The 22,704-nt window shown below is 43.5% G+C and overlaps 2 protein-coding genes and 1 long non-coding RNA gene across 3 annotated transcripts; 1 reads left to right on the plus strand and 2 right to left on the minus strand.

Moving 5' to 3' along the window:
• Positions 1-1,026: 1,026 nt before the first annotated feature.
• LOC100845537 (zinc finger CCCH domain-containing protein 63) lies at positions 1,027-14,953 on the minus strand. Its single transcript, XM_003577514.4, has 7 exons — positions 14,680-14,953; positions 10,635-10,786; positions 8,680-8,742; positions 7,937-8,056; positions 7,564-7,860; positions 5,554-5,880; positions 1,027-1,770 (listed from the first exon to the last, which is right to left on the minus strand). Exons 1-7 carry the CDS (start codon positions 14,786-14,788, stop codon positions 1,501-1,503), a joined length of 1,338 nt encoding a protein of 445 aa, XP_003577562.1. The 5' UTR covers positions 14,789-14,953; the 3' UTR covers positions 1,027-1,500.
• Positions 14,954-17,283: 2,330 nt separating this feature from the next.
• On the minus strand, positions 17,284-22,155 carry LOC100846130. The gene is made up of 4 exons (XM_003575997.3): positions 21,815-22,155; positions 21,559-21,654; positions 20,974-21,462; positions 17,284-18,214 (listed from the first exon to the last, which is right to left on the minus strand). Exons 1-4 carry the CDS (start codon positions 21,857-21,859, stop codon positions 17,678-17,680), a joined length of 1,167 nt encoding a protein of 388 aa, XP_003576045.1. The 5' UTR covers positions 21,860-22,155; the 3' UTR covers positions 17,284-17,677.
• On the plus strand, positions 18,175-18,735 carry LOC112272335. The gene is made up of 2 exons (XR_002965993.1): positions 18,175-18,255; positions 18,496-18,735. It is a non-coding gene; the product is annotated as an uncharacterized LOC112272335 (long non-coding RNA).
• Positions 22,156-22,704: the final 549 nt, after the last annotated feature.

The following is a 22,704-nucleotide window of genomic DNA, read 5'->3' on the forward strand; positions in this document are numbered from 1 at the left end:
GGTCTGGATCTGCGGTAGGTGATTAGGGCGTTACGCTTTTGGATTATTCGATTGGAGTATAATTTTACAAATCTCCTTGACTGGTCAGAAGCAGCTGAAGCAACGACTGCACCAGGATACGATGGGTCGATGGATACGAGCAGGATTTCTCCAATAATTCATACCCTTTCTCTTGTTCAGTTTGGTTCAAGTGTTAGATTTTGGATATTAGAGGCTATGCAGAAAAATAAAAGTAGAGTGATTTGGAGTGAAGTTTCTTTCCAGGATGGCAAACAAGATGATGATGAGAAGGTCAGGAATGGTGAACACCTTAAACTTGGGTATGCCCCAGCACCCCCTGTCGGCTACTCCAATGCGGCCACCAAAATCGGAGACAAAAGTGTCCGTTTTGTCCCATTTGGGCGGTGACCTGAACACCCCAAGGTCTTGTGTCTAGAAACGTTAACGTTTGTGCTAATTCAAATCACAAAGAACCGGGAGCTTTTCTTCCGCTGCTTCCGAAGATGAGCAAGCAAGCCAACCGAAGAAACACGCTAAACGAAGGTTTTAATTTGGTTTTGATAATCGTTGGTCTTTTTTTCTAACAAGTTAATCATTGATCACGTAGATCTACGGGTCTATCCTCTAACAGAAACAGAGATAGAGTACATGTTTGGATCTCAATACTCGCGTAAAAGTTGCGCTAGGTTTTTATAAATAAAATATATTGATAAAATGATAGTGACCATTCGACAAATTGTGGTACATAACACTAGTTTAAACAAAACTCTGACACCTTTCCATTTAGTACAAATAAGCTTTTTATGGATATTTGGTAACTACATCCACCTGCAGCCATTCTTAATTTCCAAACAACCTGAGTTGATAACTGTACAAATTTATGCAGAACCTGTATCTATATCCCCCGGAACGCTTTGTCCGTTCAAAAAAAAAGGCTTAAAATAACCAATGATGATTCAATAGCAGAAGCGGAAATAAAATTTGCCAGGTAGAAGTAGAACACCAACTAAGCCAGCACCACGAAGGTTGAATTGCGCTCTTATGGCAGCAAACTAAAGTTCTAAATTTTCCAGATTTGACAGTACCTTATGATTGCAGCCTATAATGTCGGCATTTTCGACACAAATTGTAAAAGGAGAAACGACAGAAAAGGATAAGATATGGCACACCCCTAGCCAGTTTGGCAAAAGCTTTGTCCATTGCAAAACACCGGTAATTACAACAGGGATCAAGCCACATCACTCGGAGGGAATCGAATGTTCATAGGTGAGTTTGTTCATGTAAGACCATATGTTTAAATAAGGTTGTCCCATTGACACAGGCCAAATGAGCATCCTGAACAAGAAAAACCTTTTCCTGCCTGAATGCCAAGTAGAAGCAAGCTCCGGCTTGTAAAGCTCAAAGGCGAGGCAATTGGGCAAGACATGTACAGCACCAGCTCCTGAAATTTTGTCGAGAGTCCAGAATGGGAAGCCACATGAATATAACACTGAGGACGGCTTAGGATGCCTCTCTCTCGGTGCTTCTTTCAGTAGACGGTGTTTGCTGGGTATCTGCATGGGTCATCCTTCGAGACCTTCCGGAGCTATTGCCTGGTGGTACTTCTGAAAGTGCTGGTACAGGTGCTAACATATGCCGACCAGTTGGGACCTCACCTGTTGGTGACGTTGCGAGGCCATACATAACGGTTCCCATTGGGTGATCAAATTTGCAATTAGGCCCAAACTTGCAGATGCCATAACGGGAATAGAAAGTGCATATTGGCTCTCCCTGTAAGAATCAAAGCAAAAGATTAAGTAATATTTTACATCTTGTACAGTGTATTTAAATTTTATTACCAGTATAGAACATTGTAAGTTTCAAGATACACAATGTGCATTGTTTGGTAGGCACAGCAGCAGTTAAAAAGAACATTTTTCTTTCAGAAAACACCAAAAGTTTGTGCCTCGTTGACTACACAGACATAGGAGGAACAGTGTAGAATTGTAGTAACTGGAGTGGAAAAGAAAAACACATTAGTGCATGTCCCAGCCAGGTGGGAGAATGACTCGGACCTAGCGCACCATGCTGTGTCCAGTGAAGCACCTCCTCTTTGATCTGCCCGAGCAAGGTTTGGATGCAATGCAATGCCAGGCGCTGTTGAAGGTGCACGTGTTTCGATGCTTCCAAAACATCCAGGCGGTCAGTAGCACCAAACTGTTCAGACCCTTCCGCTGTGATGAAGGCATGTTGCGACGGGCGTTGCCCTGCCATGGTAGCAGCTTCTAGCCAGGGGCCGGGCCACTGTGGGTGCAGTGAGTCCAGAGGCAAATACCTGGTCTGATTTGTCTTGTGAAAGGGCAGTGCACAAGGCGGTTTGGCATGATCTCATCATCTCAAGAGCCTGGTCGCACAGGAGACAAGCGGGCACATGCTGAAGGCCGCAGCATTGTAGGTGCTCGGTCCAGGTCCATGAGCCAGAAGTAGAACACCTTCAATGGAGCCTAGGTGCGCTAGTTGAGCTTCCATGCAGCGCTGGTGGTCAAGCCATTGAACATCGCCACGAACGCCAAGCATGCAGAGTAGCACCCATCCATGCGCCAATGCCGTGGTCTGGTTCAGCAGAAAGCTGGTCTCGGTCACGCGCAACAGAGCTTGCATAATCCAGGTGCTGGCGGATGCCCAGTGCACCCTGGATACCATAAACCGAGAGTCTGTTCGCGAGCCTGGTGGCCACAGTTCGTGCCTTGCGACGCTGCTTGGAGACCACAGCATAGTTCCTAGGCACAATCTCATGCACAGTTATGCTGTCGATTCAACGGTCTTCCCAGAAGTGAGCGGTTGCACCATAACTGACAACCATGAAGGTGGATGCAAAAAAGAGGGAGCGCTACACTTCAGAAAATTAAATACCGAGGCCTTGCCAAGGTCTGTCGTTTGTCCATGCGGCACGGCCACAGCAACTGGAGGCATAATGCAATCCCCTGGAGCTTGAGGCCACAAGGGAGGGCGGCAGACGCAGTCCCAGGCTCCCAGCTGACGTGGCAATTGCCACCCTTGGCCTCAGATCTGCCTTCCCAGCCAGCATCGGAAGTCTAGAGGTGGAGAACACGGTCAAGGTATGTGACCGCGAAGTGCACAGTTGGGCAGCTGATAGTAGCCACGACCATGTCAGCAATATCGTTGGTGCAATGGATCAGCATGGTGGAGCACTTGGCGTAATTAGTGCGTACACCTGACGCTTGCCGAAATATTTCCACGATACCCTTGACCGCCGCCAGGTCATCGGGGGATGAATGGCTGAAAACAACCACATCATCAGCGTAGAGCGACATATGTACCAGGTCCTGCCTTGGATGCAGCTGCTGCAGCATCCTGGACTCACATGCAAGCACAGGGAGGCGGCTCAGCGCATCCCCAACCAAGACGAAGATCATGAGGAACAGGGGGTCCCCTTGTCGCAGGCTCTTGATGGGCCAGATGGGTGGCCCAGGTACGCCGTTGAGAAGGACCTTGGTGTTTGACGAGGCGAAGAGCAGAGGCAACCAACCGAGTGTCCGAGCCCATATGTGCACATGATTTTGAACACTGAGGGTGAAATGGAGTAAAAAGGCACACGGTCAAGTTTGAGCAGTAACCCGGGTTCTTTTAGTTGATGCAGCACCCTTGGCCCTTGCAGATTGTTGCACCGGGAGGAAGTTGTCGTGCAGGATTCGCTCGGAGGTGAACGGATCCTGGTTATTGCTGCCCAAAGTGTCCAGCTTCGACACCAAGGCCACTATGCCATCTTTACCGCTGTCTGCATCAGTGGGGCGCAGATTGTTTCCGCGGTGGTGTTTGAGATGTCTTTATCGCTGATCCATACAGTAATCTGTGTCTTTCGTGGGCGGTGGATGCCGCACCCCCCGCCAATCGCTGTTGATGTCGACAGCAGGCCCAGGAACCGTGACTTCCTCACGACTGGTGATGCGAACCTCGACAGGGTAGATGAGTGAGCGGGCCTTTGGTGCTGCACCACCGCCAACTGGACAACCAGCTCAACGATGTCGAGAGCGGAGTGTGGGACGTCAGTAGCAGCCTTGGTGCGAACAGAGCCGGCAGGTACATAGGTTTCTGTTGCGTACTTGTGTGTGATAAGGTGGAGGCGTTCGACACAGCACGCTGGGGCAAGCAGCTTCTTGACGGTGGTGAGGTTTCAGGTGTGTGTGGGAATGGTCTTGATCCAAATCCACCTAGAGGTCGAGGCAGCTGGCAGTGGTGTGTGCAAACTTCCTCCAAGGACATAGAGCGAGCTTGAATGCTGGGGGTTCAGGCAGACATCACGGTATACGCAATCACGGTCTGGCATGTTCTTGAACAGTACCAAGAATCCCTCTCATAGGTGCTTGTGGACCGCGAACGCACCCAGGTTGAGGTCAAAGGCGTCGCTGATGCACCGGAAACCGCCTCGGAGGGGACCACAGGGCGGGTGCCAGTGATGGTGACCAGGAGCGCGCGCCTCATAGACGCCTTCCGTGCATGATCAGAGCTCTACACTTGACAGCCACGGCCGGAGCTGGTGGTTGAGGGATGGCAGTGACTGACTCCAGGGGGTCTGGGGCTGTGGGCGCTGCTGGCGAAGTGGTGCACGCTGGGCTGCGAGGCGGTCTGCTCGAGCAGTGGGCGAGGTAAGGTGACGTGGGGTAACAATCTCGAGCCTAGTGCCCAAGCTGGTCCAAGAGCCGGCAGAGGACCGTCTTCTGGCATTCCCCAACATGTGGTCCGGTTTGATGCAGCGGAAGCAGAGCCTGTCGAGGCTGAGTCCGTGGCACTCCGGCATGGGCCCCACGGTCGGCGGCAATGATTCTTTCTCTTCGACTGTTGCCAGCCTTTGTCTTCGTGGTTGGCGAGACTTTGGAGGAGATCCGAGGGTAGCTGGGCCCCAGGACACTGCTGCAGCAGGGGAGAGAGCTTGCGGATTGCAGGTAGTGGCCATCCGTGGGCTCCTTACCGAGCGTGACCTCAGTAGGACGGCAACCCTGAGAACTCGGAGACCGAATCTAACCAGCGCAGCGCACAATGCAATGTCATCGGAGGGCACCATGGGGTCGGGGCTCAGGACGGCTACCAGCGAGGGTGGTGGAGGGGCTATGTTCGTTAACAAGAATTCAATAGTATAAAATGAACGCAATCCTGTAGTAATGTATGCTACAAACATTTGGTAACATTAAAATAAAAGGACTAAACATACTTCTGATGAATTAACGTTAGGTGCTAAATGTAAGAGACAATAATGGACATTCAAGCTTCAAATGAAGAAACAAATAAATGAGAAACCAAAGCATGATGCTATTTTAAAATGTGTTCAGGACCAATCAAAGCTATTTCAACACCACTACCATAATAAGTTTTCATATGCCCCTGTCCAAGCAATGACACTCGATATGGACAAAGGGGTTTGTAGCAGTAGGCCTGACTTATGGTTAGACAAAATGATAACAGAAAAATAGGCAGCATATACCAGAAGACTTGCATAAACATCATGCTGAGCATACATAAGCATAATACATGTAATGTCACAGATGAAATTCTTACCGAGCGTAGTGGCAGACCTAGCGGACTCAGCGCACAGCTTGGAGAAGGAATTATTCGCTCCTTGGGATGATGAAACTTGCATACAGCACCAAACTTGCAGTCTCCTGTCTTCATATAGAACTGACATTCAGGTTGATCAGGTCTATCTGGAAATATGTACTCCCTCTGTACTGCATAGAGTCCAGCAGGAACAGAACCATGTTGATATGATGATATCATTCCATGATCACTCATGCCTTGTGTTTCACTCTGACGTGAGCCAGTATAGTACTGGGCAGCACCAGAAGACCGTCCTTGGTCATCTGATGACGACGAACCAAGTTGTGCCTACGAAACATAAATTAACTAATTGTCAACATACTTGATATTAAACTACAAAAATGGTAGAAATCTACAAGCTTGAATAAAATAAGATAATCTATTCCTAGTCAATTAGGAATAGACCACATCTCAGTATTTATCATCACATATTTATCACTTGGTTCAATTTAAAATCCGGCTGATCTTTAAGAACAGATGTGTGCCAAATCAGCCCTTGGACAGCTAATTACACTTTTTAATAGATCAAAAACCTTCAGATAGTTCATTACAATGCTACACCTTGACATAAGTCTGGCCAATGTTCCAGCTGTTTAATTTAAGATTGCTTAACTGAAACTAAACAGCTGGCAAAGATTGTTTAATTTAAGATTGCTATCAAAGGACATTGGCCAAAGGATAATATCAGGAGCCTATAAAAAAACAAAACTGACCAGTTATTGTTCAGGGCATGCTGATAGTAGGGCGTGTGCTTCGGCTCATGGCAGTGGTATAATTATTATTTTCGAATATTTTTGCTCTTTCTTTCCTTCTAACAAAGATTTTATCTGAATTATTCATATCATATGCAATGAATAAAACCATAATCAGAGGAGCAACTCAACCAGAACAAACTCAAATGGATCAGCTCTGGCGTGTGCATAAGCCAGCTGCCAGATAAGATGCAGTTTGGATAAGCCAACTTATTTCTAACAACCTGATTGGAACTGCTTATGGATTTTAAGCTTACTGTGTACAATGAAGGATGCAAAGTCTGAAATACTCCTGGGATTGTTATTTGTTGTTTCATGGATCAAATTGTTGTTTTCAATTGTTTATTTCTAAAAATAATTAAATAGTCAGCTTATCTGAGCCAAGCTAAACCGGGCCATATTACTACATCTCTATCTAGGATTATGTTTGGCATGAACAAAGCTTCTAAAGCATGTTGATGCGGCGGCCGGAGGGTACAAATGTTCTTTTAATAATAAATATAACACTCAAGCTTCTCGACAGAATGTAGTCCTCCTGTTCAGGTAAAAAATGCATGCCACATGATCAAAGGTAAAATGGGGAAAAGGCATACTCAACAGTATATGCTAGAGAGGGGGAACCAAAAACAAATTAATGCATGTATACTCCCTGGAGAAAAGAACATATATTATCATCACTACAAGAATTAAGTTAATCATATATTCAACACTTTACCTAATTCTCAGTTGCATGAAGTTTTTGAAAATCTCAATCATCTAAATTGCACACTACTGAGCCTAAAATCACACTCTTTGAATGTGTGCAATTTCTGTTTCTAGGTTATATATGCAGTGATTGGAGTTCAGAATTATTGAATGTTAATACAAAGAATTAGAAATTTGACTGAGATTTACGAAAATCTCAGACAATTGATGAATAGACAACCCCTTCTATATTTAATTCTTTTTGTTGGAGGAAAGTGGGAAACAAGGTTTACTGCATAGATTTATTATGTATAACAGGTGACAGCTCACAGCCATGGAGTAAAGCTGCCACCTCTTACTTCCTACTACAAGTATCAGTACAATAAATTGTGGAGAAAAAAGCAGCAACAAACAACAACCACAATCACTATCACAGGATTCTCTGTAAATAAATGAATGTACACCATGTACGCCAAGGGAGAAATATGCAGTTAATAGGTTATGCGGATGATGAAGTATAAGTCAGGGAACATACAGCATAAGGACTCCACCCTGGAACTTGAACAAGGCCTGGTGGAACAATCACTTGTGCATAGCTTGAATGGCCTGGCCACCTAGGACTTGCAATAAATGAAGCAGATCTTGACAAGGGCCAGTTCGTTACACTCCCAGAATAAGTATGCTGACTAGGAGAAGTTGCGGACTGTCCAGGCGAAAAAACAGAGCCACGTAGTGCAACCATCGTATTAGATGGTTGTGGGTGATTGAACTTGCATGTGCTTCCAAATTTGCACTGCCCTGTTCTTAAGTAATAAGAACATTCCTTCTCATTCTGCAGTGATAAAATTCAACTTAATGAAACGACTCTTGCCAAAAACTTGAAAAGGTGATGGAAATTCAGAACAAACCGGCCGTAATGGGTAGCCTAAAACATTCAGCTGTACTCGGGTTGCCATTGCAGCCTTTTCTCGGGGATGGTGAAACTTGCACGTTGCTCCAAATTTGCACATCCCAGTTTTTAGATAGTACTGGAAAAGAAAGTCTAATGTGATGAGTACAAGAAAAATGCAATCAAAGAATTACGATATACTAGCACACACAAAAGAAAGCAGTAAGCAGCAATATTATGAACAGATTTGGTCGAGACAAGCAAAACAATGCATATCAAAATAACTCAATAAGGTTGAAACGGCTAAACCAAATTACAGTTTCATTAAGACCTGGAACGGATAGAAGCTCATTCAAGATAGTTTATTTTTAAACATAAAACCAATGTTTTAATAGAGTAAAAAATGCAATTAGCCAAGGATATGAAATGCAGTAGAAAAGGTGTCCACATTGTAATCTTCATCTTGGCTTCATAGATGGAACCTTAGGACCAAGCATTCATTTCATTTCTCGTTTAATGTCATCTGTTTGTTTGACAGAAGTCCAGAAAATACCTAGCAGCTTGCATGACCAAAATGCTTGAAGCACCGGTGTCTAAAGAACATCTAAATATAAAGGTTTAATATGAACCTAGATCAAATATGTTTGATTATCAATTAACAATTAATGTCAAGAGGACCAACTTCTAAATGGCAGGCATGGGCAGATATATTCAAATGTATCAAACTGAAGGATGGAAAGTATTAGCGGGGCAAAATCTCACTTGACATTCTGGTTGACCAATTCTTTGAGGATATTCTCCCTTCATTCTTGCAGCAGCAACAGCCTGATCATAAAAATAACTGTATCAGCAACAAAATTCAGTACAAGAAATGGTCAGGAGAAATTTCTGGAAATAAATAGGACCAAAGATTGTGTTCTAAAACTAAGACATGAATATATGATTATTTGAGTGCACTAGTCCAAAAGATAGACAGTAGGACATTCAATTAACAAGTCAGCACTGTAACGGTTTCTGTTTCTTATAACTATTTGGACATACAAGTCCAGTTGAGGAGCCAAACTACAATCCATTTTGTTTATTACTTTTTTTTTGTTCAACATAAAACTCAAACACATGAACCCAAAAAAGAACACTCCAGAGTCCAGACCATCAATCTTGGGAAAGGAGTCACTAAATAAAATACTACTACCTCCGTTCCTAAATATAAGATGTTCTAGCTTTGTCCTAAAGTTAAAAAAAATTAACATTTGACCATGCTCGTAGAAAAACACAGTAATATCTACAATATCAAATAAGTATACAATGAAAATATATACCATGACACATTTGATAAAACTAGTTTAGAGTTGTATATGTTGGAAGATTTTTATAGAAACTTAGTTAAACTTTAAGAAGTTTGACTTAGGACAAAGCTAGAACATCTTATAGTTAGGAAGGGAGGGAGTAGTAGATAACAACAGCATGTGTTGCGTAGCCATCAATTTTGACGATAGAATGGTAGGAATGATGAAAATACATGGAAAGAACACAAAGTCAAATTTCAGTGAAGTATAAGTGTGGTAGTAATGTAAGAGATGAATACTAGTTAATAGTGAAAATGTGAACTTTAATTGTTTTGAATATATTTGTGCCACCACTTGCCTGATAAATTCGTACCATCTGTTAGATTGGACTGGTTTGTTAGCCTTTTTTTGTGATCCGCCTGTTAGTGGAAATGGGGAAATCAACTTTTCTATAGAAATAGCGGCCCTTTAGGACATAGGGTCCAGGTAGCGAGAACCGATGGGAGATCCGAGGGCCAGAGACGATCCATGCGTTATCGGACAGTTGACGAGAGTGGATGTGTCGGAGAGGTCCTAGAGTGCCCAGTTTTAATGTCCTAATTAACTAGCCAAGTAGTAATCCCTGTCAAAGGATCTTAAAAGTTTTATGGGGATGCAAGTTTGAATATGAATCTCATCACATTTGTAATGTTAGGAATTTCTTAATATTGTTGACGCTGGAATAATTAAAAGATATTGTTGGCGGTGGATAAAGAAAATAGTTTCACTATACACGTCCCAATGCATACGAATTTCTCATTTCACTACTGGAGGTACATTTTTGGAACAGAAAATGTCTGAACAGAAACAAGTAGATCCCGTGCACACAGTTACATTATGTTAAATACATGATTTTGATTTAGTAAAAGAATTTGGAGCTAACCGAGCCTTAACCAGTTTAGTGTCACCTAAAAGTCAAACTCCCAAAGCTCTTATTTTGACATTTTAAATTTCACATGCACTATAGAATCTTAAATAAATTTTGCAGCACCATATCTTCAGATAGGTCAGTCCTCGTGCAACTGCTATAAGTTACTGGTAGGGCTTCTAGACAAAAGCTTCTGCACAATCAGTCCAGGAAGAAATTAAATGAACTACGCAGCTCTTCCCAGTAAAACCTAGATCTTGTCAAACACTACATGATACCACCAAATTTACTAATCAAACTGACCCCAAGCATACCAAATACCAAAGATATTTAGTTTTCCTTTCCAATTAGGTGGAAGATAAAGCAACTTCAGAAGAAGGACCCTTCCGAGGAAGAAACCATATGTATAGCTAGGATTAAAACCCCCTTTTTAAGTACTTGGAAGTTGAGAACACCATAGAAACTAAGTCAACAAAGGGCAGACACAAGAGAATGAAATGGATTGAGCAATGGCTTGAGGTTACCATCTTTCGATCTGCTGGGTGATTAAATTTACAGGTCATTCCAAACCTGCACAGTCCAGTCCTCATGTAGTAACTACAATCCGGCTCTCCAACACGCTCTGGATACAGACCAGCTTCCATGGATTCGCCTAAACTCATATGCCACATTGCCTCTGAAAATCAATTATAAGAGTATTAATCACTATAAAAATTGGGCAGATCTGGATGTTGAGTTTGTAGTTTTTTCGGGTAAATGACACCAAAGGAGTTCTGGTAGCACTCAATTTGTGTAAAGGTACATGGACCTATACAATGATGATCCTGCATCTGTGATGCAAAGGCTGGAGGTAATAAAGCTTCCATTATCTAAAAAAATATACAATGGTAACAAAAAGAAAAGAGGGATTAAAACAAAACAAAGAAGTCAAATAAAATAGGCCCAATATGCTAGCTTGTATTTCCAAAATAAAGAAACAACTGAATTTAATTCATCACACAATCACATTTGTACAGCAAGCAGGAGTGACTAAGCAAGATGAAAAAACAATCCAAATGTCTGTAAACCAGCTGGACACCAATTTGTTATGACTCATCAGCATCAATAAAAAAAATCTCACCTTCACCTCCTCGCATGAACCAACCAATTCCACAAACAAATAAGATATTCGAAACTAAACCACACCAAGCAAAAACACTTTGCCCCAGATAAGATTTATTCTCATCCCAGTACCGAATGCAGAATCCAAAACACATATATTACCCACGCTGAAATGAACTGCAGTCACTCCCCTTGCTCTCCATGCTATTCTTTTCAAAGACCAAACATTTTCACAAAACAAGCCTGCCTATATTCAAATGGCATTCATCTTTCTTCAATCACATATTCGCCATTAAACAATGCATCGCACAACGAACTACACATATGCTAACTTGTCTTGCACCTGTACTGAAATATGTCCAGGACTAGGACCAGATCTGAATCGAACTCTGCCCTCAACAAAATTAACCAACACCTCACCACACAACATATAAAGAAATTGCCAGCAAAATTACTTGATACAAAACATGCTTGCAATCACAAACAAGATCCCTTAAACGCTATCAACAATTATGCTTCGCCGATTCTACTTCTCATAATTGGAAGCCTCCCATAAATGAAACCCCAACACCTATTCAGTGACCTCTATATATACATACTACACCACACAACAAATGCCCAAGAGGAACAGCACACCTTCATCAGCGCCATGGGGCCCAATCACTGCGGCTGCAACAGAAGCTGCGACTGTAGCAGCCGAGGAGGAACCCTCTGCGGCAGTACCAGATCCAACCATTGCAATTAATGGTGTCGCCTTACCAGGAGCCCGAGGCATCAGAAGAACAACGCAATCTCCCGCGATTAAAGCTTGGGTTGAGTTGTTCAGAAAGAGCAATGTACACATACATATATCAAATGACAACATAAACGCCAATATAAAGGTTAAAGTTTTCCTACCAGAAAAAAGGAAGAAATGGAAAGAGAAACGTTAAAGTTTTTCCTTTCAGCGCTTACGTTACACACTTCCTTTCGGCGCTTCCGTTACACGCTCCCTTTCGGTGCCTCCGTTACACATTTCCTTTCGTCGCTTCCGTTACAGGTGTTAACAAAATAAAAAAGGAAAAATTGAACTGCGATCATGAGCTGTACACAAACCTCGCTAAATTGAATGAAGACACTGTGGAACTAATCATAATAGATTAATATATCAAAACAATGGAAAGTATAACTTTTTAGGAAAAGATGGTCTCTCACATTGGTAAACATCTTCTAGTATATTCTTCCATGTGCTAGATAGCTACGCAACGTGAACATCAAGCAAAGCTACAGCTACTTCAAATGATCCATGATTGCAAGTAACAACAGAGAAATAATGAATCCTGCTCAAGATTTTCAGGACTTCTGTTGCACCTAACATCATAGGACATACAAAAAGAAGAGAAACTTACTAACCATCAGTCCAAGAAGTTAAAGTGACGCAAATCTCAGCATTGTACAAGAAATACATGCTGTCAAACTTTATACAGAACAACTAATTCAACTATGCTCATGAATGATCAAGTCCGGATCCTCAAAGAACATGTAAATAAAGACCACCTACTTTGGTGACAACAAAAAATGTAAGTTCAGAAACAGCATTAGGGTATGTTTGGTTTGAGCCCATGTTTGCCATGCCAAATTTTTGGCTATTTTTGGTGAAGGTTTTGTTTGCCCATGAGTTGGCCAATTTTGGCAAGAACAATGAACTGTATTTGGTAGTGAGGCATTCGCTTGCCAAAAAGTTGGCTCTAATCCAAACAAGGACCAAATGTTTGGTCACATTTGGTAGGCTGGACTTTGGCGACCATCCGAAAATACCCTTAGTGTCAAGCTATTACACCAATATCAGAAGTAACAATATATCTTCCTCTATTCGCCGCCTGGCGCTTCTTCTAATGAAAATGACGTGCACTTAGCTGCGGGTTCGAGAAAAAAAAAAAACCTTTTCCTCTATTGTCCCATAAGGCCATAACTCAAACTGCAGACAGTTCATCACTTCACACATCATTCCTTTTTTTACAGGAGTACTTGTTATTCTTCTCAAACCAAAGAATCCCTGTAAACAAAATAACCTACTGCAATTCTGAATTCCTATATTCTTATACAAATGGCACCCACTAATTGCAATTAATTTTCTAAATCCTGTCTCATATGGATAAGAAATTTAGACCATACAAAACATTTGGATCAAGAACATTATCAAACATTTTTCAGGTAAACATAAGCTAGTTCCTTTTTTCCACTGTCCATTACTTCCGCAACCGACCACATAAAATTCCTAGCTTAGTTTCCACACCAGAATCGCTCGTCTTTTTCCTTATTTTCAAAGTTCAGGATACATTTTGACAATGTTTTGCAGCACTAATAGTTTATAAATTCATATTTGAACTACTAACAGAGAGCAGATATATACTGAGCAAATTCTATCCTAGAAATTCCAACTGTGACCCATGGGTTATCTACTTGTTCACATCAATATATGCCACCAAATAAAACTGCACCTCCAAAACCTTCAACGATCCCAAGGGGTACAAGAAAAGGACCAAAAATCAAGGCAAACTGCTACCTCTCAGTGTCTCCAAGATCCTCTTCACAGTAAAACCTGTTTAGCCAATAAATATCTACAAAATAACAAGTCCTTGCCCATACTGAAAATATTTACAGACAACAGGCACACCTAACTTAAAAAGCCATATGCCAATTGAATCAAATAGATGCACGACCCCGGTTACCATGTCTCTCTGGAACCACACTGTACAACTTCGAACACAGTTGCTGCAGCATTGCCTAGTTTACAAATAACCCGCAAAAACTCACCACTGGGCACCTTCTAAACTTGTTCGTATCTTCCAAAAAAAACATGTCTTTCCCAATTGACACTCTCGACGTTCATACAGAACCACCACTTAAACCCATAAGGATCCAATAGATGTGCAAACTAATAACTCACATATACTCACTGCGTTTCATCGTCCCAGGAAACATATCAGCATTGCCAGACCGAATCACTTGATGTAATCACCTTGGCTCCAGTACATGAACTCCACTGAAAGGACTTACCTTTACCACCATCAGTGGCATTCCAGTCCCACAAGAAAGTTCAGTAATCCGCTACATAAGACCAAGCCATTGGATTCGCATTGAATCTTTGCCAAATTTACACACTCACAGAGGTGTTGCCGGTCCTACACGTATAAAGTAACCTCACCTCCACAGTCGTGGCCAACACCACAGTTCCATCAGCATTGCTCGATTACACGCAAGACCGCGACGAGCGATCAGAATTCTATCACCGAACTACCGAAGACGCAAAACCCTGCTCCCAAAAACGAACCGCAGCACAACTCTGCCAATCCAATAGGAAACCGGAACCGCGCCGTGCACCCCGCAGTGCAGAAGCGCACGCACTCGCGCGTGAACTGTGAACCAACCCTAAGCTCAAGGAGGAATAACAGGTAGAAGAGGATGAGGAGGAGAGGGATGGCTCACCTCCGTCGACCCTGTGGGACCCGATCGTCGCGGCAGCAGCGGCGGCAGAGGAGGTGGAACCCTCCCCAGCCACGACGCCGCCCGGACCACCGGCGGACAGCGCCGCCATCAGCGCCTCACCGGCATCAGATCGCCCCGCCCCCTGTCGGCGATCGGCCGCTGGTTCGCTCGCGCGTGCTCGTGAAGGAGCCACGGGCGCGCGAGAGATACAGAGTAGCAGGAAGGGGAACGAGAGGAACGAGGCATCCCCGGTCAGACAGCCAGTCGTTTTGTTCCTCCCACTGCCCCCGCCCGCCCTTTTTCACCGTGCTGCCTGCCCCGCTCGCTCACCTCTCCTCACCCAACCAGTATCTAGTGTTCCCAGACATTTTTTTTTTGGAAGAAGCTCCCAGCCTTTTGAGTACAGCCGTAACTATTTATTTTTTTAAATTAGTGAATTGTCAAAACATTTATATATTACAAAAAACTTCAAATATGAATTCAATCTATAGTAGAGAAATAAGAGAGATAAATCCAGCTGTGAATGGTGTCATAAAAGACAAAAACACAACAGAAAAAAATTCGGGCAGCATTCATAGCTGGATTTTTCATTTTTGTTTCCTTGTATGTAGATTAAATTTCAGTTTGGATCTGAATTTTTATGGTATTGTGAAAATATATTTTCCTAACTCACTCATAAAATTTCAATAAGATTTTAAGAGTCTTACAATACGTTGATAGCATCCAAATGGTTTATAGCACCTGATATTTTTCTCCCAAATCAACGTAGTTTTATCGATATTTTGATTTGTCCTACTTCGATAATAACCTCCTCTTGTGTCACCAACATATACGGTCTAGGTCCACAGATCACTGACACATGTTATAAAAGTGCAAACTACGATACATGGTTAGATATCTTCCGCATCGCACCCCCACATGACGTATGCTAGTGCGGTGCGGTGTCCTGGTATTGATGTAAGATGGATGGCGTTATGTGCTAAAACATCATATTATTTGACTTTTGTCATGTGAGTTTGGAAAATGAAAAGCCTCCTCTGACAAGCACAAGATGTAGCCTACATGTGAAGTCACACGATGTAGATACACTATGGACAAATGTATTCAGCATCCCACTCCACCTCACATGGTGTGTGCTACTGCAATGCGGTGTACTGATATTGTGTGATGTAAGATGCATGACGTGATGATTTAGTTTATTTTGACTCTTTTTATATATTTTTCTCCTTTTTTTCTACCCCGTTTTTCTGCTCGTGTACTTCTACTCCTTGGTCGAATTTCCTTTGACCTCCTTGGCAATAAAATAATAAGTTGTGTTGTTTCATAATAAAAAGAGTATGACATATGTAATGAAGTCTCACAAGATGTACTACGGACACAAATGTACATATATGTTCTTGGGAATTCGTCGGAACTAGCATATTGTCTGCCTGTTGCTACTTGCTACGGACTAAAATATATATTTTTTTACTGAGAAATACAGCTATTTATTTATTATTTAGATCATATATTGTTTCATTAGTTTTTGCCGAATCAACAAGTGATGCAAATTAAAAATAAAATCAAGTTACACAGTCCAAAGGTGATGGACCGGCGCCACCAATTGAGTCTTTTATATGAGTAAAGGTACATATAAATTTGTCGTGTTAGAAACCAACCCTCAAAGGTGTTAAGTGGAGTAAAGACCTTGAAATCCTTTTGTGATTTGATAGCTACAAGTTTGGCTCTCCATTTGGTAAGGAGCTTAGGGTTCCACCATATTTCAGCTGAAACCCATTCTAAACTATTATAATGGCCACGTCAGCATCCACGTGGCAAGTTAGAGCTCTAAATGATTATGACCAAATATGTTCCCCCATGCCAAGTTTAGCAAAAGAAATGCATGGTTTATAGGTTGATGGACTAAACTATTCCCATTTGTCCTTACTCCTAACCCTCTTTTCTTATTTATTTTTCAGTCCTTTTAGTCTACGGCGTTCGGACGAACTGTTTGAGGAAACTCGCAAGGACGAGACGGTAGTATGATCTTCTTCCGCTGCGGAATTTTGGGTGCTTTTCATCCTCAAAGGTCTGAAAAGCTTCTGCCAACGCAATTTTTTTGCATGGGTTGCTCCATATATTAAAAGATTTGGGAGTGTATATTCCCTAGTCAACTTAGAAATAGTTACTTCCCGGTCGGCAAACATAGGCATCCGATTTATATTTTCTCATCCTTTATATTTACATCAATTATACACGAATCTCAATGATTGGATCAAATGGTCATTAACATCAACTTAGTAGTTATTTCTCGGTCGTCTTAGAAATACCAAAAATATTTTAACTACGGATTATTTGGCCTACTTGTCCCCTGTGTCTTTCATTTATTCATACACCAAGTAATCTTTGTCAGGGTTGCCCTTGTCTTTGTCAAGTGGTATGGTACAAAGTCTGCCAATGCAACAACATCAATCATTCAAGTATCCATCTTTACCAGACCTTCGATGACAATGATCGCTCAAAGATGGAGAAAAATATGTAACGTGATTTGGATGGCCTAATCATATAAGCCAGTTTTAACGAGATCGCTCAAAGATGGAGAAAAATATTTGTCCGCTTGTAGGATTTCGTCTAGCCTTGCCCTTTAACCAAGGCTAGCTTGTAAATATACTTGATCTCTTCTTGACTAAACATACATTGTTGACTGAACGGCAGAGTTCCTGCCTTTTTACCAAAAAATAAAATAAAATGAAATCACGGGAGGGATTTGGGAGCCAATTTCTTGGTGAAAAATTTCAGCATCCCAGAGCCTCTGGCTCGCCCATCGGCCCATGAGGTGGCTGAAAAAAAAGCATAGGCATATGCTACGGCTGGGTTGGGTTGGCTCAAAACCAAACGCATCCCTTTGGTATTGTTTCCGCTTACATGTACAACAATCGACATAACCAGTACAAGTACTTAATTTTTGTGGTGTTAATTACTGTAATATTAATACAAGCGAGACGGATGGACTGATCCATCATTGCTTCTGCTGCGCCTGCGCTTGCTGCTGCTGCTGCTGCAGGGGGGCGGCAGCAGCAGAGGTGTCGAAGGACCTTCTCCTGACGAGCAGGCAGGTGACCCTGGCGGCGGGCTGCTGCGAGTGCGCGTGCGTGTCGTTGAGCGTGCACAGCACGAGGTCCGGGCGGTGCAGCGACAGCGGGAGCCGGTCCTCGCCCACGACGAGCGCCGTGGCGTCCACGAGCACGTGCCACGCGTTGCGGTGCGCCTCGGAGACCCAGTGCAGGGAGTACCGAGCCGGTGGCGGGGCAGCGTCGGGGGCGGCGGCGGCGGCGGAGACGGCGGGGTAGGCGAAGAGGCCCTTGGGGGCGAGCTTGGACTTGCGGCGGAAGTACTGGCTGAGCTGGGAGCCCTTGATGCGGAGGTCCAGCCACGACTCCGGCGCCGCGATCACCTTGGCCTCCTTGTACGCCGCGAAGGCGCGGATGAAGTCGCTCTCCTCGCCCAGGATCGACATGTAGTAGTTGCTCCGGAAGAATGGGTAGCTCTCGCCGATCTGCACGCGCAAATTTGTGGCAAATTCGAATTGAAGGCAAGGTACGGTAATGTTGTTTAATTTGTTCAAACTGAAGACACATAAAAGTTCGTTCCAAACTTTTCGAATAACTATTGTACCATGTAAACTAGTCAAAACCCCGTGCGTTGTTACGAAAAATAAAGTAGGAATACAAAAAATAAAATAACTGCAGCACCACCAAATTAAGAGTTAAAATGTGATCCAATGCGGATGGTTTCATATTTTTTTTAAATTTGTATACGATCATATGGACTTTACAGGCCTCTTGGCGATCCGTCAGCCGGTAGGCCTGTCTCTGTGTAGCGTCTAGACTCAAGAATATGTGCCTGCCAAAATCATAGGTCTACTTTGTGTGTGCGTACTCTTTGTTTGTGACTTCTGAATTTTTATGTCCGCTGGGCTAGGCGTCTTATATGGGTCAAGTATTGACCAATCTCTTAAGCTTCATTTGGATGTAGATGTTGAATTGAGATGAATACCAATATTCCTGGAAAACATAATTGGGCCTAAATTCTGTTTTTCTTATATGGATGCACATTGAATTGGCTTGTAGAATCCAAGTGTGACACCATTTCCATTTCCAGTTTGGATGGAAAAAATTGAAATTGTATATTTATATGATTATGAAGCTTTTACTTTGTTGTACATGTATCAAATGAAATTTTCACAACCTGTGCATGTATCTTGATGATTATGTTCAATATCAAAAGCCATTACATCCTCATGGCCAATTTTTACAAAAAATAAAAAATAAAAAAAGCCAAGCCATTGTTGCTGTCATGCTGTGTACAGAAAGAGAAGCAAAAAAATAGCCTTCGATTACGATGGGAGGCGGCTCGTCGTACAGAGGGACGAGACGGGAGGCGGCTCCTGGGGGGAGAGGAGAGAGGGATGAGACGGCAGGCGACTCTAGGTGGAGGAGAAGGAGGATGTGCGGATGGTAAGGAGATAGGTGGCGGTCGGAGAAAAGGAAGGAGAAGGGCGGTGGCTTCGGCAAGGGACGAGTGGAGCGGCGGTTGGGAAGGGGATGGAGATGGGTGGAGTCTAGGGACGGGATGGGGATGGGCAGCGGCTGGGGGGGGGGGCATGGGGGCGGCCAGAGGAGATGGGCAGCGGACAGCTCCTTCACGTTGCATCTGCCCTCCATGGTGGGCGCCGGCTTGAGTTGGAGATGGGGAGACGCATCATATTGAGAGTGTGACGGTGGAGAGAGAAGAGAGGGGGGAGGCTAAGGAAAGTCGCAGTGAAATTGGAGACTAATTCCATTGTTCAATCGTTCAATTCCGATATCCCATTGATCACGCAACCAAGCCGTGTTTCCTTTCGGGGCGGTCACAGTTGCACACTCGGCGAGGACGTACGGATGTCCGCCCAGGAGTTTCCGGCGACGGCCGCAGGGTCGCTGGCGCGGCGCGGGTGGAGGAGGTGCAGGTGCAGTAGTGGCGTGGGGAGAAAGATTGGAGGATGCAGAGGAGGATGATTTGGGTGAGAAGAGGAGCCATGAGGGGATACGCAGGAGGGGGAGCCTTGTTGGTTGTTGCGGGCTGCGAAGGGGAAGAAGCCCTCGTGCGGGCTAGGCTCGATGGAGATCGGATCGGATTGCGACTCGCGAGAAGGGGAGGAGTGAGGACGTACGGCGACGTCCGTACCATCACCACCAACTCCAATTTAATATATTGTTATAGATCTAGGCCTGTCTAAGACTTGCGGAAAGGTTCAAATTTTGTGTTTAAGACCATTGTAGCCCACGAAAGTCAATGCTCGATAGTAGTGGATTATAAATTTATTCGGCACTGATTTTAGCAGGATTCACATCCTTTAGGAGAATAACCTAAATGCACAAAGGACATTATCTAAATGATTTTGTTATATCTGAGTTGCTTGACTTTTAGTTAGAGATAAATCGATTTCTCAGCTGTTGGATATGATGTGCTTTAAGATTCGGAACAAGCGATGAAAAAAGGAGAGTAAAATGACGTCCAGACACAAATCTAACGGTTCTCATACGTCAACTGATATTTAAAACTTTCGCTTAAAAATTAGTCCCCTGAGACATAGCCACACCCTCATTTTCATTATCCTCTCTCACGTGCTACCACACGTCGACTAATCTCTAATTAAAGAAGCAGGCGACTTCTCAATAACAAAAGATTTTTTTAGGAAAACCACGCCATTATCTAAAATGTAGCTGGTGAAAGCCCATGTCCAATACAATATTTTAGTAGTTGTTATGGGAGTTTTCTCAAAGTCCATTATAGCCCACGGAAGTTTTTAAAAAATATTGATTCTCTCACTCCCCCTCTCAAAAAAAAATATCTTACTCTAAGACATTCTAAATGTCAACAAATAGGGATTTTGATAAGGCCGTCCGGAGTTGGAACCTAGCAACTCCCACCTATTGTCTTCGTTATCTTTAAAGAATCCTGAATGGAATCCAGAATTAAAAAAACTACGGGTTTGTTTAAATTAAGTTAAATCCAAAAAAACAAAATTCATGCATCATCCATTCAGATGCCACAGGCGACAACTTGATTATTGGATGATTTTATTCAAACGAAACCAATATAATTGACTAATGATGTGAAGTGAGTGCTCCATGTTATCTCTGCCTTTGCTAAAATTCACAGCAACAGACGTTAATTTCCTACCGAAAAATTGAAGAAACAAGAATTCCTAGTTCTACAGCATGGAAACGAAATTGAAATTTTAGATGGGTAGTATCAGAATGATGAGCCTACCAGCATCATGGCGTCCTTGGGCGTGGCGGCGAAGAGCACGAGGTACTCATCATCCGTGAGGCCGCAGTGGCGGAGCACCCTGTTCCTGGCCTGGATCTCCGGTATGGAGATGAAGCTCCCCGTAAACGACGACTTCTTTGTCAGGATGTCCAGCAGCCGCGACGGCTCCAGCCGGACCATGTCGATGTCGGGCCTCGCCGACGTCGGCGACCCCGTCGGCGACGACCTCCGCCGCTCGCCGCCGGACCCGGGCTCCGGCGAGCTCGTCGTGGTGGTGCTGTAGTAGGTGGCGTAGAGGTCGTCCTTGTCGCAGCTGTCGTCCTCGATGAGGCCGTGCGAGTACTGTGGGTACTTGGCCGTCACGTACTGCTCCACGTAGAGCCGCTCGCTGGGCGTGATGGGCCCCGACCACCGCAGGTCCAGCCCGTGCAGCGTCGAGATGGCTTCCGCCACGATGTGCGGCGGGATGTACTCCCGTGGGCACACCTTCTGCACAGATTAATTCAGAGCCCAAAATATTAACCATAAGTTCATTCCAATTCCAAACAGAACTTTAGTTAAATCAGGAATTTGATGGAGGTTTACCTTGACGACCATGCTGTTTGGCCGCGACGAGGTGGAAGGAGGCGGTTTGGGTAGCAAGGCACGAACCCCTCCTCTGAATTCTCCACCGTGTAGACCCTAAATTTATTCAAGTTCAAGCAAATCAGCACGTCTAATTATATGTGTTTAGTTTTTGTTTTTCGGAGGAATATCAAGATTCCCGTTGCAAAATTAACAAACTGGCATTGATTTTCACAAGCAAAGATGTATAGAAAACACATGAAGAGGAAGAACATACGTTGTGTTCCATGTGGAGGTGAACGTCGTCCGTCTTGCCACACATGATCGATGTGTGTTCTTGGTTCGATATAGCCTAGAAAGACAACTCCCTGATGAGTGGGGACTGGCTAGAACTGTGGGAAGAACAGGGTGAAGTCAACTAAGCACAAGGTGGAGCAGATGATTTAAGTAGCAAGAAAAAGGTGGCCTTGGTTTAGATGTTGGATCTCTGTCTTGGTTGCTTCCTAGTTTGGTTTTCGGAGGAAGAGGATACAGCTAAATGCAACAGCTGTTTAACCATGGTTGCCTTTCTATATAGCATAATGTGACCCCTCCCGGTTTTGCACTAGTCGATGAACAAACAAGAAATATACTACATGTCCATGTCAAGGAGGCATAAACTAAATCGTAGTGACAACAAATCCTCAAGTTGTTTTATGTGATGCACAATTTGCAATTAATTAATGTGGGTCCATGGAACCCAGCTAGAGGTATATGCCATGTTCCCACTCCATTATTGTCTCCTTGGTCTTTCTTAGCCTGTGAAAATATTTCAACAGCATACACTATGGCTATCTACAGGATTTTAAACAGAGGTAGCGTGCTGCGCCCTGCAAAGTATTTTGACTAGGTCTTTGCTAGATAACTAATCCAGGTTGCTAGTTATGTCAAGCACAGATCATGTTGAATATTTGGCCCGACCTATACATAATTTTTGAAAAATCTCAAAGACCATTAGGTGGAGGGCAAGAGTGCAAAGTTTAGTCCCACTTGCTTGGGGAGAAAGAGTTGCACCACCTTAAAGATTTGTGCATTTCCCCCTTTATAGAATGAGAAGGAGATACGACAAAAAAACACTTTTGGGCACTCAGTCAACAAGCAACGCATCACATGCGCACAATATTCCTT

This window comes from Brachypodium distachyon, chromosome 4, assembly GCF_000005505.3.
Source record: "Brachypodium distachyon strain Bd21 chromosome 4, Brachypodium_distachyon_v3.0, whole genome shotgun sequence".
Classification (NCBI taxonomy): domain Eukaryota; kingdom Viridiplantae; phylum Streptophyta; class Magnoliopsida; order Poales; family Poaceae; genus Brachypodium; species Brachypodium distachyon.

Coding starts and splice junctions, on each gene's coding strand:
- LOC100845537 (XM_003577514.4), bottom strand. CDS start 14,788: ATGGCGGCGCTGTCCGCCGGTGGTCCGGGCGGCGTCGTGGCTGGGGAG. Junction 8,057..8,679: donor TTGGTCAACCAGAATGTCAA/GTGAGATTTTGC, acceptor TTTCTTTTCCAG/TACTATCTAAAAACTGGGAT. Junction 1,771..5,553: donor TAGGTCTGCCACTACGCTCG/GTAAGAATTTCA, acceptor TGATTCTTACAG/GGAGAGCCAATATGCACTTT.
- LOC100846130 (XM_003575997.3), bottom strand. CDS start 21,859: ATGTGTGGCAAGACGGACGACGTTCACCTCCACATGGAACACAAC. Junction 21,655..21,814: donor ACCTCCACATGGAACACAAC/GTATGTTCTTCC, acceptor GAATAAATTTAG/GGTCTACACGGTGGAGAATT. Junction 21,463..21,558: donor CAAACAGCATGGTCGTCAAG/GTAAACCTCCAT, acceptor TAATCTGTGCAG/AAGGTGTGCCCACGGGAGTA.